Source organism: Condylura cristata, unplaced genomic scaffold (assembly GCF_000260355.1).
Source record: "Condylura cristata isolate star-nosed mole 26May11 unplaced genomic scaffold, ConCri1.0 scaffold00002, whole genome shotgun sequence".
In the NCBI taxonomy this organism is placed as follows: Eukaryota; Metazoa; Chordata; class Mammalia; order Eulipotyphla; family Talpidae; genus Condylura; species Condylura cristata.
The window spans coordinates 50,129,068-50,148,024 of record NW_004567103.1 but is presented as its reverse complement, the minus strand read 5'-3'; the positions used below and the strand labels follow the sequence as shown (position 1 = coordinate 50,148,024).

At 35.1% G+C, this 18,957-nt stretch overlaps 1 protein-coding gene across 1 annotated transcript in view; it reads right to left on the bottom strand.

The window, feature by feature from the left end:
- SCN3A (sodium channel, voltage gated, type III alpha subunit) overlaps nt 1-18,615 on the bottom strand; it is a 73,192-nt gene extending 54,577 nt beyond the window's left edge. Inside the window, exons 1-8 of the mRNA XM_004674872.2 lie at nt 18,352-18,615; nt 11,953-12,071; nt 10,336-10,425; nt 5,744-5,872; nt 4,957-5,048; nt 3,934-4,206; nt 3,661-3,724; nt 401-542 (exon numbers count right to left, since the gene is read on the bottom strand). Of these exons, the coding sequence (XP_004674929.1) occupies nt 401-542; nt 3,661-3,724; nt 3,934-4,206; nt 4,957-5,048; nt 5,744-5,872; nt 10,336-10,425; nt 11,953-12,071; nt 18,352-18,615 (1,173 nt within the window). The remainder of the gene's footprint in view (nt 1-400; nt 543-3,660; nt 3,725-3,933; nt 4,207-4,956; nt 5,049-5,743; nt 5,873-10,335; nt 10,426-11,952; nt 12,072-18,351) is intronic.
- Between the last annotated feature and the right edge of the window lie 342 nt (nt 18,616-18,957).

The following is an 18,957-nucleotide window of genomic DNA, read 5'->3' as shown; positions in this document are numbered from 1 at the left end:
AATTCTATGCATGTTTAATTTGAATCTTACTGCTATGGTCTGAAAACTTGTTGTTCTCTGTACCCCAAATTCATATGTTGAAAACCTAATGATTAATGGGATGTTAATAAAAGATGGTGCTTTGATTGGTGCTTAGGTCATGAGGGTGGACTCTCATAAATGGGATTACTGCTTTTATAATAGAGCTTCCACAGAGATGCCTAGTTCTGTCAACCATGTTAGGACACAAGACAGTATTGCTCCTGAACCAGGAAGAGGGCTATCACCAGAATGAGACACTAGGGCCTTATTCTTGGACTTTCTAGCCTCAAGAACTGTGAGAAACAGATTTCTGTAGTTTATCGGTTGCCTGGTGTGCAGTGCTGTGGTATAGCAATTCAAATGAAGTAAAGGTACGTACCAGCTGGTAAAGGTTTTCCCAGTAGTCTTGAGTCATGAGTCGAAAAAGAGACAAGAAAGCCCAGCTAAAGGTGTCAAAGCTTGTGTAGCCATAGTTGGGGTTTCGGCCAGCCTTTACACAGACGTACCCTTCTGGACACTGGCTGTAAGGGAGAGAAATGGAGGTAGGGTCAGCATAGCAACTGTAGTTCTGTCAGTCAGTGGTGATTTATAGGAATTGTCAAAACTCAGAGTTACTGTCTGTAAAAAATTTTCTTGTCTTCTTTTCCAGAACATTTTAGGTAACTGCTCAAAGTGACACTGGTATCACGTGAAACTTACTGGACAAACTTCAGCGCAATGGTACCAGGCTTATAAGCATCTGGAATGGCAGAATGGCAACCTTACACTTTTGTCTCTGACACCAATAGCCATTCTAAAATCAATGATTAAAAATTTAAAGGTAGAAAACAGCTAACAGGTAATTTATCACTTAATAAACTACTCCATTAGCCATTTCTATAGAGTTTCCTAGGTTAAATTTACAGAAATTTGTCAAGATAACAGAGACTTTTCATAAAATTCGTGTCCCATTACCCCTAGAATTATCTTCTTAGTTTGATATGAATACTTTTGAATTATAGTGATCCATTATTATTAACCAAAGTCTATAACTGACCCAGATATTTTGTTTTTCCCTAACATCCTTTTTATGTACAAGATGCCTTGTGTTACATTTAGTCATTATGTCTCCTTACACTCCTTGTGCTTGTAACATTTTCTCTGACTTTCCTTGAGTTTGATGATCTTGACAGTTTTGAGGCATACTAATCAGGTATTTTGAAGAATGCCCTTCAATGAGAATTTGTCTGATGCTTGTCTCATGATTAGGATTATGGATTTGGGGGAGGAAAACTGTAGCAGTAAAGTATCATTTAATCATATCAAGGGTATATACTTCAGCATGCCCATTATTTGATGTTACCTTTCATCACCTGACACAGAATAGTGTTTCTCCTCTGTAAATTTTCTCTTTCTTTGTTCCTTTTCTATACGGTACTCCTCGGAATCAAGTCACTATGTGCAGCCCATTTTTAAGAAAAGAGGAATTATAATCTACCTTCTTAAGAGCAAAGTTGTATCTAAGATACTTGGAATTCTTCTACCAAAAGATTTATGTGTTCTCTCTTACCTATTGCTCTTTTCAACTCAGTCTGTATATGTGGATATGTATTTTCTATTTTGAATTATAATGCAATGATGTTTCACTTATTTTTGTGGCTCATATTGTTCCAGCTTGGGCCACTGTGAGTTTTTTTCAGTTGATTCCTGCATCCCTTTCTTATAACACACATATCTTGGCTGTGTATTTTTTTTTTTTAAAGATTTATTTATTTATTTGTACAGAACTGGGGTACAGGCCAGAGATGCGGAGGGTGAGAGAATTCACCAGAGACAGAGCGGGGAGCAGAACAGGCAGATCGACAAAGTACACTGCTGAGGGGAGCAGCGGGCGGGTCAGGAGAGGTCTGCCACGCCATGTGGTCGCCTCCGGGGCAGGCGGGAATCGAACTCATGAGGAAGTGGCTTTAGACTCTCAGTGCTGTGCTTTAACCCGCTGCGCCACCAGGGAGGGCCGGCTGTGTATTTTTTTTAGTATTTTCTTACTTCCAGGCACAACAAGATACTTTAGGCTTATCTACCTTAATCCTAAAATCAGTAATTTTGTCAAGATTTCCTGATTCATTTATTGAAGAATGATACTAAAATTGAAGATCTGGATGCTAATTGTATTTAGTATTACTTTGGTATCATTGTTTCTGGTTTCACAGTGACAGTGCAAGAAGATATGTGTGTGTTAACTTTTATTATACACCCACATGTACAGATATTTTTGTATATAAATACTTCTGTGGGTACCATCTGTGTCAGAATTAAGCTGAACATGAGGTCATACTCATATATACAACTGCATTTTATTACCACAGGATCATTTCCAAAATTGCTAAGATTAGTATCTACTCCCCATACCCTTTAATGAGATTATTTCATACAGTTAAAATATTATTTCTACACCTTTGGCATGGTCTACATTTTGACCTGGGATTCTCTAACCTCTCACAAGTGATTTTCAAAAATTTGCTTGTATTCTTCACTGTTTGTTCTGTAAAGGTCCATGCATTTTGACAGTTGCTTAATATTCACCATTATAGAGTCAAACAAAACAGTTTCTTCTCCCTAATAAATCTCCTACTTTACCCAGTTAACCCTGCACCCTTGGAAAACACTGATATTTTTATTGTCTCTATTTTCTCTATTATGTTGTAGAATTAGAATCAGAGTTTGTAGCTTTTACAGAAAAAAAATTTTAATGTAGAAATATGCATTTAAGTTTCATCACTGCCTTTTCTTGTGGCTTGATAGTTCATTTCTTTTTATCACTGAATAATAGTTCATTACATGAGTATATTGTCAGTTGTTTATCCATTTACCTATTAAAGACATCTTGATTGCTTCCAGTATTCCATTTTCTGGCATGACTCAAAGTAGTTATTATGTAAGTTTTGTGGTCTAAAAGTCATTGCTACTTCTATTGCTTGCCTTAAAAAAGAAAACGACAACAATCTTCTCTGCACTGAATTAAAATTAATTTTCAATGCTTTTGGGAAAATATGTTGAGTATGAGAGAGTAGCAGGATGAGTAAGATATCATAGCATCCTTTATTGTAGAATGAAATATAAAAGAAGCACTGTTAATTGATTCATTGTTAGCCATACCTCAGGTCATCTCTGCCCCTTGACATCTTTGCATTCAGGGTTTCATGCTATTTCAACAACTAAGTCACTCAGAATGGTTTCTCCAAAAGCCTTGCTGCCGTAGGACTGTTATATTCTGGGATTTTTCTAGCCACAGCAATACCCTAGCCATCAACATGTGCCTATACTGATCAAAATGTGCCCATCTTGTGCTTCCTTGCCTGCGTTTCTTAAAAGACCCTTGGTGAGTTTATGGACAAGACAGGCTATAAATTGCCTTCACATTGTGTGGCAATAATTCAGGTACCTCTTCACTGTGAAGTTCAGACAAAAGGGCTTCACCCAAAGGGATGATTATAATAGTTGTGAATTTAGAACAAACAGCAAATCATTAAGACATGGAAAGTATATTCTGGTTAAGCAGAACCAGCTTTTTCTATATACAGGTAACACCAGCTCTGTATATTTTTTCCTATTTTTTTCTTATAAAGTTCTCTACATTTTTCTTAAAATTATGTTTCTTACCCTGCATCTGAGCCATTTCCACAGAGTAAAGGGTCTTTTTGTCCATCCAAAACATAAAAATGACCTGTTAATATAGAGAGTAAATGTAATATAGAGAGTAAATTTCTTAACAATCCTGTTGACCTTAGGAATAAATGAAAGCATGAATATCTCAGTTATTTCCAAAGCAGATACCAAAGTATATTTACAATGATGGCTCATCCCCACAGGCTCCACTCTTTTTAGTTGTAAACTTAGCAATACTAAGGTTAACAATGTAGCAATATTTCTTACTGTCATCTTCAATGTAATCCTTCCAGTTAAATGTGCTCATTGTTACATTGACAAATGTCCCATTTGAATCCATTGTGCCATTAAAGTAGGAAGTGGTGTTGGTTTCAAAAGCAGATTCGCTTGGGGGCCATTGCAAACATTTATTCCGCAGGTTGCCCATGAACAGCTGCAGCCCAATGAGCGCAAACACACTCAGGCAGAACACGGTCAGGATCATGACGTCTGAGAGCTTCTTCACAGACTGGATCAGGGCGCCCACGATGGTCTTTAATCCTAAGGAGAGAGAATGAGCGGTCAGCTAGGAAAGACCATACACATTCCTAGTAGCCATACACATTTTTTCTCTGCACAAACAGTTGCTTGGCTGTAGGGCACCAAAGCTTAACAGAAGCCAGAAATGGATGAAGAGCAGATTTTGTTTCTGAACAGTGTGCTTTCTGCAAGTTCAAAATGGAAGATGAAAGTTTAAATATCTAAGCAGAAAGTTTTATATTTGTGAATTTCCATGCTGCACAAAGACAAACTTGCAGTTATTTTTCATTTCAGATTTGTGTTTCATAAGGCTGTTACCCTCCAATCTATTTTTTTATAGTGGCTTCCAAGTAGCAATGATTTTAAAGGAGAAAAGAATTTTACAATAATAAAAATCTCATGCTCTGTACATGCTGTTCCATGATAATCTTTTCTCCTTCAAAAGGAGATCCACTTTCAAAATAGATCTGCAGTAAATGGTTAAAATCCAAACTAGTTAGTAAAGCCATGAGAGCAAAGCTTTTTCAAAATGTCAGAGAAGAAACTTTACATCATAAACGTAAGAAAAAAATAGAGAGAACAAAACTAGTATTTTTTAGACATCTCATGCAGTTCTCTGTTAAACTCAAAGGCTGACTTTATAAATAAACATTTAATTTCTAAAATTTTAGGGGCTGAACTGCATTGTGATCAACAAGAAAAGTAAGCATCAACAATCATTATTATTGCACTAACTTTAAAGTCAGCCTCGGTGTTTAACCTAGCTCTCACCTGGAATGACTGAAATTGTTTTCAATGCTCGGAGAACTCTGAATGTTCTCAACGCTGAGACATTGCCCAGGTCCACAAACTCTGTCACATATCTGTAATAGGGAGTTCACACACAAACACAATAACAGAACACAAGAAACAGTTGGAGATATAAGGAGCCTACCACCTTATACCAGTTTCTTCTTACCTGGAATTACAGAAATAGTTTTCAAAGCTCTCAAGACTCTGAAAGTTCGAAGAGCTGAAACATTGCCTAGGCTTACAAACTCTGTTACATACCTGTAGGATTAAATCAGAGTTACTGATGGCTTTGGCAAAGTTTTTACTAAATAAAGGAATTAATGCTGGGTTTGGCACATAGAGCCTCTTGAGTAAAACAAATAGAATTGCTAATAGACATAACAGTGCCGTATGCTGAAAACGTTCAAGGAATAAAATTTTGCTGCTTTATTTCAATGTAATTTTTATTATGAACAGTTGTAATTTTATTATGAACAGTTGTTTGCAAAACTAATCAAAGTATAGTTGGTGGCATTAAATTGTAGTCAATGAATAACTTTATTTTGATGAAGTAAAGACTGTATGGCATGAAAGCAATTTCACTTATTGCTCATCTATCAGCTATATTTACCTTGATATGTATTGTAATATGTATTCTGAAAATATATGAGGCATATAATTAATTTGACTAATTATCATTCTACATTTAAAATAGGTCACAATGGCCTCACTTATGGTACAACTAGTTTCATTCTTTTATACTTAACAAGTTGTATAAAATACTCACGCCATCACAATGACACTGAAATCCAACCAATTCCATGGATCACGAAGGAATGTAAAATCTTCTAAGCAAAATCCTCTTGCCAAGATTTTTATAAGTGACTCAAAGGTATAGATTCCAGTGAATGTATACCTAGGAAAAGCATAAAAATAATTAATCCTGTTCACCATCGAAATCATTAAGTAGATATTATCAAAAGTAGCAAAGCCTATAATTTTTTAATGTTTCAACAAAATCATGTTCTTTATTTCCACTTATGAAAGAATCTATGCATTTATTTAATCTTATAAGTATGAATACAAGGTTAACACAATAACATCTTCATCAAAGAAACTGATCTTGTTTAACTATTTAAAATTTTGGAATAATAACTTCTTTTGCTTTATGGGTATTCATCAAACTTGACCTTCTAAAGCAACACTGTCCAATCAGACACAAAGTGCAGATGTAGTTTTCAAATTTCTAGTATCCTGAAAATAAGAATCAACAATAAACTTAGTGGCCAATCTACATTCTATTTATGTCAGTAATATCTAATATACTATATTGTCTTTTCAGTGATTAAGACTAGCCAAATTCAAGTTTCAGTTAACACATATGATAAGTTTCTCCTTTACTGGACAGTATTTCTCAGAGGCAACATTTTCTGGATTCATTGATAGCAAAAAATTTCATTCATCACAAGAAACTTTGCAGTTCACTAGTGTTTTAAGAATGTTTATTTGCAGAATTATCAAAATTCAGGAATAAACACAAATTTCTGGATCTAACCTTATATTACCTACAAGCACTCTGCATTTAGGCCAAATCACTTAAATATACTCAAAATCAAAGTTCAGCCTCAAACAAATGGAAACACATTTCTATTTGCTGGACTTGAGAAAAAAATGATTAAGTTAATAGTGATTTACAGCACTGTATCTTATATAGATATATAAGATCACACTCTGAAGGTACATGCCATCATACCACACTCACCACCAATGCTCCCATAGTCCTCCACTACAATCCATTCATTGGACCCCATCCCATCCCACCTATTTTTCTACCCTCCCCCACACCCACTCTTATCCAAGACTCAGTTTTACAGTTAGATTTTTAAGGTTTGTTTTTGGTTTGGCTTTAATATAGTGAATTTCTAGTCCTCTCTCCTTTGAGTGTTAACAATATATTTCTGTTTCTTCTAAAAATAGTTGAGAGAGAGTAGTTGTTTTTTAACATTGTGTTCCCTTAAAAAGTACAATTTAAGTTTACTCAGATTATTTCTCCCAGGCCACACAGATTTGACATATTCTCATTGAAATTCATTATATTTTTTCTTGCTACTGGTATTTTGTATGTGAAAAGAAGGTGACGAATTATTTTTGCATTGTTTTCTGTAGAAGAAAATGAACTCAGAAATCATCCCATTTTTCCCAACAACATTCCCCTTCCTTTTGTAGCAAACTGATTTCATGAGAAATGAGTCTACTTGCTGTCTTTAACGTGTGAAGTAGATGGCTTTATTAGGAAGAGATGTAGTTTTCAGTACCAAGTTATATTTACTTGTGTTTTAGTTTGAATTATTTCACATTAAACATACTTACTATCACATTTTAGTTTGGAGAGGCAGCTGGCCTTGTGAAGGACTACCTGAGACAGCTCACATATTTATTATATTCACCCAATGGTCTGTGCTTAGGCAATTCTAAGCTAGTTACATAGTTACAAAGAGTGTGATTAAAACCCCTAATCCTATTCCTCTTTTAGGAAAAGTAAGAAATTTGGGGAGGTTATTTAGAGTGGGTGGTGAGTATTGATACTCATACAAGGAAGAAAATCCTAGATGCTAAACTGCTCCTGCATGGAGTAGGTGTCAGCAAACTATATTGAACAGGTAAATGGGAAGAAAAGGGACCTCAGACCTCAATTTTTCTTGATGTTGCCATCACTAGACTCCTAATCATACTGTGAATTCTTTCCCTGTTGCAAGGCCTTTTTCCATTACTTTTAATGTCTGCAGAAAGGCTTCACCTTTCTAGTACCATCCCCAGTCTCTCTACATGGCCCTTAGACCACTGGCTGCTACTGTCTCTGTGTAGGGACTCTGGTGCTTCCCATGATTTCTATTTTCATGTCATATTTCAGTTTTCTTTTCATGAAATTCTGTTTTGTTTTTATTGTTTGGCTGTAACCACTAATAATCTGCTTATCTCCTGTTGTAAGTGACTACAGAGATAACTGATCAGAATACATGTTCAAAATTTTCTAACTGAAATTTTTTTTTTTTAAAGATTTATTTATTTGTGCATACAGAACTGGGGTGCAGGCCAGAGGCTTAGGGCAGTTAGAGGCTTCATCAGAGACAGAGTGGGGAGCAGAACAGGCAGATCACCGAAGTGCACTGCTGCGGGGAGCAGCTGGCGGGTCAGGAGAGGTCTGCCACGCCATGTGATCACCTCCGGGGCAGGCGGGAATCGAACTCATGCAGAAGTGGCTTTAGATTCTCAGTGCTGTGCTTTAACCCGCTGCGCCACCAGGGAGGGCCATACTTGAATATTTTTACTTGAATGTACAATTCTTTCTTTTCAAAGTATTTTTTTATCTACTATGGAAAACAGTCTTAGCCTTACAAAATTTTTTAGTTAAAATTTCAGTTAGGGCCCTCCCTGGTGGCGCAGCGGGTTAAAGCACAGCACTGAGAATCTGAAGCCATTTCCGCATGAGTTCGATTCCTGCCTGCCGACTGCCCGGAGGAGACCACATGGCGAGCCAGACCTCTCCTGGCCCGCCCGCTGCTTCCCTCAGCAGTGTACTTCGTGGATCTGCCTGTTCTGCTCCCCACTCTGTCTCTGGTGAAGCTTCTCACCGCCTCTGAGCCTCTGGCCTGTACCCCAGTTCTGTATGCACAAATAAATAAATCTTAAAAAAAAAAAAAAATTCAAGTATTTCCTTTACTTACCTTTTAATAACATACAAATAAAAGAAACAAACACATTAAAGTGCTTCAGTAATTTATGGTGGGATAAAGGATAGCTTTACATAAGTTATATCTATTTATTAATACTCAAAGCACAGCTGAGGCTTCTGTTAGATGTCTTACTTCAACAAAAACCTGAACTTATTAACAACATTTCTAGGAAGAATTTTGAATTTACTATCACAAAAATCTTTAAAAAATTAAATCACTGAAAATTGATTTAGCATAGTGTAACCCTCACAGAAATACAAAAAGAAAGTATTTGCCATAATTTTTCTATTTGATAGTACATTAAAAAAATTAACAATAAAAAGAGCATGTAATTTTTTCTCACTAAACCAATAAAACTTGATCAGTGTACTATGCCATGCATAAACAATCTACATAACCTAAAACCTGTTTCACTAAAATGCATGTCTCTTTGTCATGAATAGCCTATATGAGATTTAAAAATTAGGGAACAATGTTAGGGTACAGAAACTGTGTTTGTGCACAGTTTCCCCCAGCATACTACTTTCAAAGAATCAGAATCATTTTTCCACTCAAAATTAAACAGAACATCCTCACCCATAAAAGAAGTAATCTTAATCCTAACACAGAAAATTAACAGAAGTGGCTTCTTTATTGCAAGTGCAGGCTAGCTTGTCAGCCTCAAGAAGCACTTCGTTTAGACCTCTCTCTGTGCGATAAACTATTGAATCAAATGGCTTATTTTGATGAACTCAAACCTGTGTCCCCAGGAGCAGGCTGAGGCACAGTATCTGAGACTACAGAGGAGTTTTTGTGGTGATTTTTATATATAAATGTTCATAGAGCTTAAGTAGGTCAATATCTTTTTGTTGCGATTGTTACTACTTTTTATTAGTGTTCTATTTACAAAGCTCCTTAAGTTTCAAACACTTTGCCCTTGATCATGCCTGCTCAATTCTGAGTATGTTTTTTCTGAAGTTTATATACACAAACACAAATAAAACACATCCATGATATTTTAGTATGCATCCTGTCTAAATAAATTGAATTACCCAAATATAACCTAAATATCTAAATAGTTTAAATCGCTAAATGTGTTTTTCCTAAGTATAACAATATAGCATGTAACTGTAATGCCTAACATAATAATTTAGAGTTAAATAAATGTCTGTTTTAACAATAATAGCAATATGCTGAGATAAAAGATTTTTATCCATCAAATTAGTCAAATGACCATTGCATTTTATCTAAAGTGCATAATTGTGAGTGAAAATTAATGTTTAAATGACAGTTCCCTTTACTAGCTCATATTCACCATTTATAGAGTTTCTTAAAGTGTGATGACATTATAACCTTTCTACCATGATACCAGTATATAACCCTTCTACCATGATAGCATTTATAATCTTTCTACCATGATACCATTTATAACCTTCCTTAAACCCATACCATCATGAATTTGTTGGGAAAAAATACTTACCTCTTACAAAAAAAGCTCCCCTAAAGAACTTCCCTTATCTTTTTTTATATTATGGAAATAACTTTTTCTTAGTAGTGTTTAGCCTGACTTCAAAAAGTGGAAACCAGAAGTCAGGCCACAACCATAAAGAGATGGATAGAGAACTTGAGTTTGCATTTCTCATTCCAAGAACTCATTCCTACTTACTCCACATTCTTCGTCCAGTCTGGAGGATTACTCAAGGTCATAAATACACAGTTGGTCAGAATAGTGCACATTATAAGCATGCTGAATAAAGTAGATTATAGTTAAGGAATAAATGCTAGCACATTATTGTGGCCATTTAAAAATTACCCAAAATAATCTCAACATACATTATCTGTGGAATTAATCTGATGTGTTATAAAATGATAGCAAAAATAAAAGAAAAATCAAAGGCTGTATCATATTTGTCCAGTCTTTTTTTATTTCACATAATTTTTCACAAAGCTGAACTCTTCCTGTGAATTTTATTGATTTGTCATTTATTTGCAAAATTATATAACTTGGAGAACACAAATTCATACCTGGCAAAACTGAATTTACAAAGGGAGAAGTCTATTTGAAGCAAATGGTCCTTTTGTATTCCAGTAAGTTGTTTGAAACTGCTCTACAAAACTTAACTAATTCTTTAGAAAGTTTATAGCAAAATAAATATACATATTGTACTCAAATATAATTTAGAATTTACAATGACTGACAAGTTTAATGAATACAATATGAAAAAGCTGAGAATATTAAGATTACATTGAGAGTTCTGCTATAATTAGATAATCGAATCTATAATTAGGTATGCATGATGTAAGTCTTTCCTTTAAAGTTTTCAGCATGAAAACTATTTGGCTAATAGTTTACTATTATTTCTAATATTTTACTCTTAATTTAGAGACCTGGGGAGCTAACAGGATATACAGTTATCCCCTGCCACTAGGCCACCCAATACCTAAATAAATAAAACACAATTTTGAGACATTCCATAAGCATTAACTATGACTATTATAAAATTTCTCTCTAAGGCTATGGGTAACTATTTTGAAGTGAATATTTTATTTTTCAAATACAAATAGCTTCCAACATGAAACTCTTGGATGAGAGAATGCAAAAATACCTAAATAGGTTATCATTTCTGTTTGTCCTCTTTCTAGGTTAACCGCTATTTTGTTTCTGCTTTAGTGTTCAGATAAGCTTTTGTTCATGTAAGGCCCTGGTCCTGTTTTGAATCTATCCATAGTTTGGCCATTATTGTCACCAACTTTATATTTGGTGAATTTTTAATACTAGTTGTCTAGGAACATAGTAGGATGTTAACAAATATCTATTGAAAGAAAAAAGAATGGATTTAGGTATTGTATATATACAACCAATTTGAATGTCTGGTAGTATTAATAATAATACTGACCACAATAGACTGTTTGAAGTTTGAAACAGAAGCTTGAATGTCTGGTAGTATTAATAATGATACTGACCACAATAGACTGTTTCTATAGCACTGGTTATATATAGTCTAATTCAGGTTAATAGAAGTGTGAAGGAGAAAGTGTTGTTCCTACACTCAGTGTGCTTCAATAACACATTAGCTATCATGGTTTCATTTTTTACTTCTGTAATCATAATAATCATTCTATAATAACCTTGTTATAAATCACAGAAAAACAATGAGAACAACAGATTAGACATTACTATGAACTGCAAAGAAATTTTATATATATTTAAAAACAAGAATGACATTTTCTATAAAATCAATGACTCAAAACAGCATTTCAACAATTTCCACGAAAAGGATATGAATGTACCAAAATCTTAATAGCAATTTTCCTAACAGGATTTAGCGGAGTCAAAATGTACAAGGCAGAGGTGGCACTGAATCGGAAAATTGCCTTTCCTTTATTCAATACTATAAAAGTCTGAAAAAGAAAATAGAGAAAAATTACTATGTTAATCATGTAACTTATGTGAAAAACTCAAAGACATGAACTTTTTACATGTTTTATTCTAACTTGTTTTTTAAATCAGTTGGTATAACTGTAAAAAATGTCTCTTCCCCCTAAATTAACATATATCTACAAATAAAGATAAGACAGACCACCATGTAATCTGTCTCTAAGGTACCAACTACTTCATACAAACTGATGTTCCTACACACTATGTTTACCAAGTTTTAAGGTAACTTTACAGACTTCTATTTAAAACTTACCATCTGTTTTTAACTTTTGGGTAACTTTTCAGATTATTCTGCATCTGACTTAGTATTGAAATTATCTTTCATAAATATTTTAATAATATTAGTGATTTAGCTTTGAAGTTTATAAAACCTCCCTAAAGTAGCGGTCCCACTTTCAAATATGTAAATACACAGGACACCCTTGTTTTGCTTATAATGTAAATCTGCTGGTAATACTAAGGAGGGACAGCTGCATTGGGATGAAATATATCCTTTCAAAGGGCATTCCATAGCTAAAAACCTATGATCTGAAACCTATAATTATCAACTTAGCATTTAAGCTGTGTCACCCAGTGATTACATGCTAACACTCTCTAGGATCTTTTTTTTTTTTCCCCACACGGGTTTCACTGTTCCAGCTAATTCAGTCACACTTGTCAATTCCATTCACAACCATCAACTTCTCCTTACAGCTCTGAAAATGGTATCAGAGAATTGTAGAAGGAGGAGGCACCTCAAAGGTCCTCTAACAAAATCTCCATTTCAGGTTCATAACAGACCTGACAGTTAAAATCCTCCTTACAGCTACCCACTATTACATGAGAGGATCTTAGTGCAGTCTATATTTTGGCATATGCTGGGATGATTTTTAAATTGCCAGCATTCGATTCCTACTCCAGACCAAGTGAATTTGAAAAATGGACACAGAGATGGGTGTTTTAAAAAACTTTCCTTAGGTGATTTTAATAAGCAGACAAGGTTGAAAATCCCAACTTTCTGGAAATGTGATCAGCTTTCAAAATCACCTCCTCTGCATGTATTTCCACATAAATCACATTGACTTTTGGTCACTCCCTAATTGTTTTCCTTTGCCAGTACATCTTGGTTTATTAATTTGCACATGTTAGCATATTGCTTCTAATTATGTAAATAGTTAATCTAGGACTCATTGACTGGGGACTAGGTTAGAAGTTGTTACCTACTGTTGAGCACAGAGAGCCTGAAAATCTATTTCTCTACTTTTCACAGTATTTAATATAGTGATTTACAAATATATACTTTTTTAAATTAAATGTGATTTTACCTTTGTCATTTACCTTTAAGACATCTATATACAGTTTACATAATAATATATATTTTACCCTTTTACTAAGGGTTGTACCTTATATACTCATGTTCCCTGACAACATGTGCTGTTTGAATAGGTAGACAGAAATATTTATATTGTGAGCGTATAAAGGGCAGAGAAGACAATTTATCCGAACATTGCCCTTTTGTATTCAAGACCATGAAACCAAATATTATCTAACCAACTATTTTCATTGAGCTGCACTCTATAAATTTAAACACATCCATTCAGAAGTCAAGCAAACAGCTCTTTACTAACATGAGATTATCCATGGGTACTTGAGAAGACTGCCTTTGAAGCACAAATGCATTATACGATTTTCTTGATTTCTCAAGATTAGATAGTCTAATAAGACAGTCAAACAATCTAGGTTCATTTAGGCATTCAATGACAGCAGTAAATGTAGAACTTCACTATAATTTAAAGTGCCCTTACCATGCTTCGGTGAAACAATTTCCTTGAAAAAGGAACTTGTAACTTTAAGGGAGGATTTTATTTAGAAAAATTTCCCAAAATAGAATGAACAGTAGTGAACTATCCCTTTAAATATGGTACCTCTGCTTCTCCTGAAAGATTAGCCTTTATTAGTTCCTAATGAAGTTGAAAATGATAGGAGAAGGACATCTTCACTGATTTATAGGTTCTTTTTTTTTTTAAAGATTTATTTATTTATGCGTACAGAACTGGAGTATAGGCCAGAGGTACAGGGGGTAAGAGGATTCATTAGAGACAGAGTAGAGAGCAGAACAGGCAGATCTACTGAATACACTGCTGAGGGGAGCAGCAAGTAATAGGGAGAGTTCTGCCACACCATGTGGGTCACCTCCCTAGCCAGGGATTGAACTCATGCTGCAGTGGCTACAACAGCTTCATAGTGCTGTGCTATAGTTCGGTGCGCCACCAGGGAGGGCCCTGAATTTATAGATTCTATAACACTGCTTTAAGAAAAGGCCTTAAGAAAACAATGCAAGCTTACTTTCTGGTGATAGACCTCAGACTTAACCCCTAGGCCACCAGAGAGGGAACACCTGATGCAAAGAAAACCTTGAGCTCTGAGAAATGAGTAGTGAAATACTAATGTCTTATATAATGGAAGAATCATTAGAAAGACATGTGAAAATTGGAACACTAATGTTATTGAGAGGTGATATAGCTGGAAATTACTTGAGAGGATGATAGGTGATTGGAGGAAGGATTAAATTAGAAAATCTGATATCCAAGCCACAGTACTCCATGTTGCTACAAAGAAAATGAGTGTTGTAGGTCAAAAGTATGTGAGATTTGTCAATATTTATTCTGGAATACTGCTTGCTTCTTTCACCTGGGTAAATGTATAACTTTTAGGTTCACTAAAATTGATACTACTTGAGATAAGAATAACAGTTACATCTCTAAGTAGAGTCACAGCAATCAGAGAATTAAAAAATTATATACCTTTCAAACATTTTCTTCTGTTATATTAATAAATACCATGTATAATTTCACTTAGCAGTTAAGATCGCTGGCTCTTCAGCCCAACTGCCTGGTTTCAAATCATGAATCCACCATTTACCTATTAGTATTATTATCATATCACTGTCACTATTTAAAAGTTATTATTTGTTCAATTTAAATGCTATTAAAATACATTATGATGTTCTTATCTAATTAAAACAGATGTATAAAATGTATCACTAATTATTGGAGGCTGGAGGCAAACAGCTAGTGCTTTACAATTTTAAAATGACTTTTACCTGCATTATTTCAGGCATTTAACACATGCCTCATGTTTTATATATATATATATATATATTAAGACTTATTTATTTATACATAACTGGGATAACTGGGGTTGTGGTACAGGCCAGAGATGCAGAGGGTGAGAGGATTCACCAGGAACAGAGTGGGGAGCAGAACAGACAGATCCACGAAGTACCCTGCTGAGGGGAGCAGTGGGCCGGTCAGGAGAGGTCTGCCACGCCATATGGATCTCCTCCAGGGCAGGCAGGGATTGAACTTATGCGGAAGTGGCTTAAGCTTCTTAGTGTAGTGCTTTAACCGGCTGCGCCACCAGGGAGGGCCTCATGTTATATTTTTAAAGTTCAAAGTCTTCCTTCTCTAAGAATCACAAGCTACCTTTTTTTCCTAATGACAACTGCATCTCTATCTTTATAGGCAATTTCATAGAGGAGAACAGTGCAGGAAGGTAGCTGTCTAGACATCTCTCTCTAGATTTAACCGTGATGAACAAATCAGAGCCCAAATCTGATTCTCACACAGGGAAGCAATAAGAAATCTGACGTTGCTAGCACAAGAAAACAATTTTGTTTCTCAGCGGCAGATTCACATTAACCCAACCTAATCCTAATGCCAGTCTATTTATTTGCAATGAAATATATTACTGTCACATGAATTGAAATAATTGCATTGACATAACCAGCACATTCCTTCATTTTAAGAAGATCTCTGGGGAGACAAATTATAAGCAGAAAGATCTTTGCTGAAGGTGAAGTTCAAACAAGCCAATGTCATCAAATGATGGAGTGTTTGATGACATTTCTTTTAGGTAGTCCTGCATAGTCTCTCTTCAATGCAATGGACTTGATATTGAGAAGAAAATGCTTTCAGGGCAAATATAACAGACCCGTCTCTCCTGAGAAATGCTATTTTTTTTCTATTAACATTTCCTCACTCCCTACCCTTACCAATTCCTTTTCTTAAAAACACTCACTTTCTTTAAGTAACAAATAATTTTAATGATGCCATACCTGTGTTTCTTGAAAGCATCTTTGCTTTCAATCAATAGTTCTTTCAATCAATATTTCTTAGAGGAGACCTTTGCCCCCATGGGAATTGTCTCTCTACATGTGTGTGATAACAGTCACTAAATTCCAATTTTTTAAAAAAATTAATTCCATGGTAAAGTACTAGAATCATTTATTTGTAGAAGTGTATCACTGTATATTAAATGCCAACTTTCATGATACTGTCTAAAAACAAAAAGGTCCTGTGTGACTATTTAAATTTGTTTTCAATAGTATTTTAAAAGCCTGCTGTTTAAAGGGTAGCCTATGTATTAGTAGCTTGAGCCTCACTTGAGGGCTTGTAAGAGCAGGATCTCTGGCCTCTCCTCAGACCTTTGAAGCAAGAATCTATATACTAACAAGATTTTCAAGTGATTTGTGTGCACATGCAAGTTTAAAAAACACTCCTTTGGGTAGTAGGGCTAGTTCCATGCCAAATGACTCATTGTCAATTCCTTTAGTTATCACTGATCTTGTAGTTTAATTGCCAACTACTTGAAGAATTCAATTTCTTTGAAAAGGACTGGTTTTGACTAAGTAGGTGTTTAATAACTTCTTTAAATCCATAAACTATCAACTATAGTGATACTGATCTTCAGTTTCTATATAGGCTTTTTAATACTTGTGAATATGAAATAGTAATAAATATAAATTGTGTTTTCAAGATGTCAAAATACTCCGTTATCTAAACAGAGAGATTCTAGTTTAGATAATGGAGTATTTTGACATCTTGAAAACACAATTTATATTTATTACTATTTCATATGGTGGCACAAGAGGTTAAGTCTCAGCACTATTAAGCAATTGCCATCCACGGTGGCCTGAGTTCGATCCCCTGGCCAGGAAGCTGACCCACATAGCACAGCAGACCTCTGCTGTTTCACCCCCTGCACTCCTCAGCAGTGTATCTCAGTAGAGCTGCAACTTCTGCACCTGACTCTCTGTCTGGTGAATCCTCTCATGAATAAAAATAAATACTTAAAATATTATTTGTAAAATACTGCTCAGTTGGCTTAACCACAAATGTTAGCTAATTATGGCAGGATTATCTGGTTATTCTAATGTGAGAAAGACAATCATAACTGCTGATTTAAGACACACACACACACACACATATATATTTGGGAAAAATATATATATGGGAAAAAAATGTGAAGGTTTTTTGTCTTCCTATTTTTGATTTTCTTTCCTCTCAGAGTAATGTTTTGTCAGTATACAAGTGTTCTAGACCCCAGCCTGTTACAAGTTGAGTATGAATAAGAGAAGTTCCCCCATCATATTCCAGATTAGTAGACCAAAAAAAAAAAAAAAATTCTTGGTAAACATGATTCTCAATGTATTATCTTCCACTGGGAGAATGCTAAAAGGTTAGTTATAACCCACTAAAATATAAACTATAAATCCATTGTGAAGAAACCTCATGCCAAATAGAAATTAAAAATAAGTACATTTAGGCCCTCCCTGGTGGCGCAGTGGTTTAAAGCACTGCACTAAGAATCGAAAGCCACTTCCACTTGAGTTCGATCCCCATCTGCCCTGGAGGTGACCACATGGCGTGGCAGACCTCTCCTGACCTGCCCACTGCTCCCCTAAGCAGTGTACTTCACCAATCTATCTGCCTGTTCTGCTCCCCACTTCTGCTCTGGTGAATCCCCTCGCCACCCCTGCACCTCTGGCCTGTATCCCAGTTTCATATGCATAAATAAATAAATGAATCTTAAAAAATAATAATAATAAGTACATCTACCCATGATGTCTCTTTTGCACCATCATGATTCTGTTGTCCACCACATACTTCAGTACGTCAGCAACATTACATATTTTGCTTGGTTGACATCAGCTTTAATTCTAACTATCAATTACTGTGAAATTACAGAATTTGTTCACCTCTTCATGTCTTTGCCCTATGTCCAAATGACTTTCTTATAAATGTTTCCATTTATTCTGCTTACATTGTACTTAAAATTAAGTAGAAACTTTTAAAAAAAGCATTATAAAGTCTTAAGCAGTTGAAATGTTGTGGTTCAGTACACGTATATGAGCCTCAATAAAGTATGTGAAAGTTGAGAGTTTAATTAAAGACATATTGATAGTGTAAAGTCATAACTCACTTTCTTACTGATATAGTACGGATCCAGGTCCTCCAGTGGCTCTGATACCATCTCTGGAGGGATGTCGCCATAGATAAATGGGAGGTTCTTCCCAGCTTCCAAGTCACTGTTGGGCTTTGGTTTATTCTCATCATCATTGTCTTGTTCTTTCTTGGGCTTCTTGGCTTTCTCTTCTGCAGCACGTTTTTCGATAGCAGCAAGGGATTCTCTAGTGAAAAAGCGGAAGCTTTCGGGCCCTGGGGGTACCAGCAGTGCCTGTGCCATCTTTTCATCCTGCACATTTAATTACGTTTAGCTTCTTGCATAAGAATTGCCTACAATAAAATTTGAGAAATGCATGAGCTAGGGAAACAAATAATACAGATAAAGGAAATGTCTTGTTTCTGCCAGTCTTTTTTTTTTAATTTTAGAAGTGAAAGTAATGCAGTTACTTAGATATATTGTCAGTGAGTCATACCTGAGACTTATAATGTTCTAATGCAGTATTACTTCAGGAAAAAAGAAAACATAATTTTAAAATAAAATACTCATGTGTATTGAAAGAATGAAAATAAAAAGTATAAATATTTATAAATCTTCATGCTACACTAGAAATTTTAAATTGGA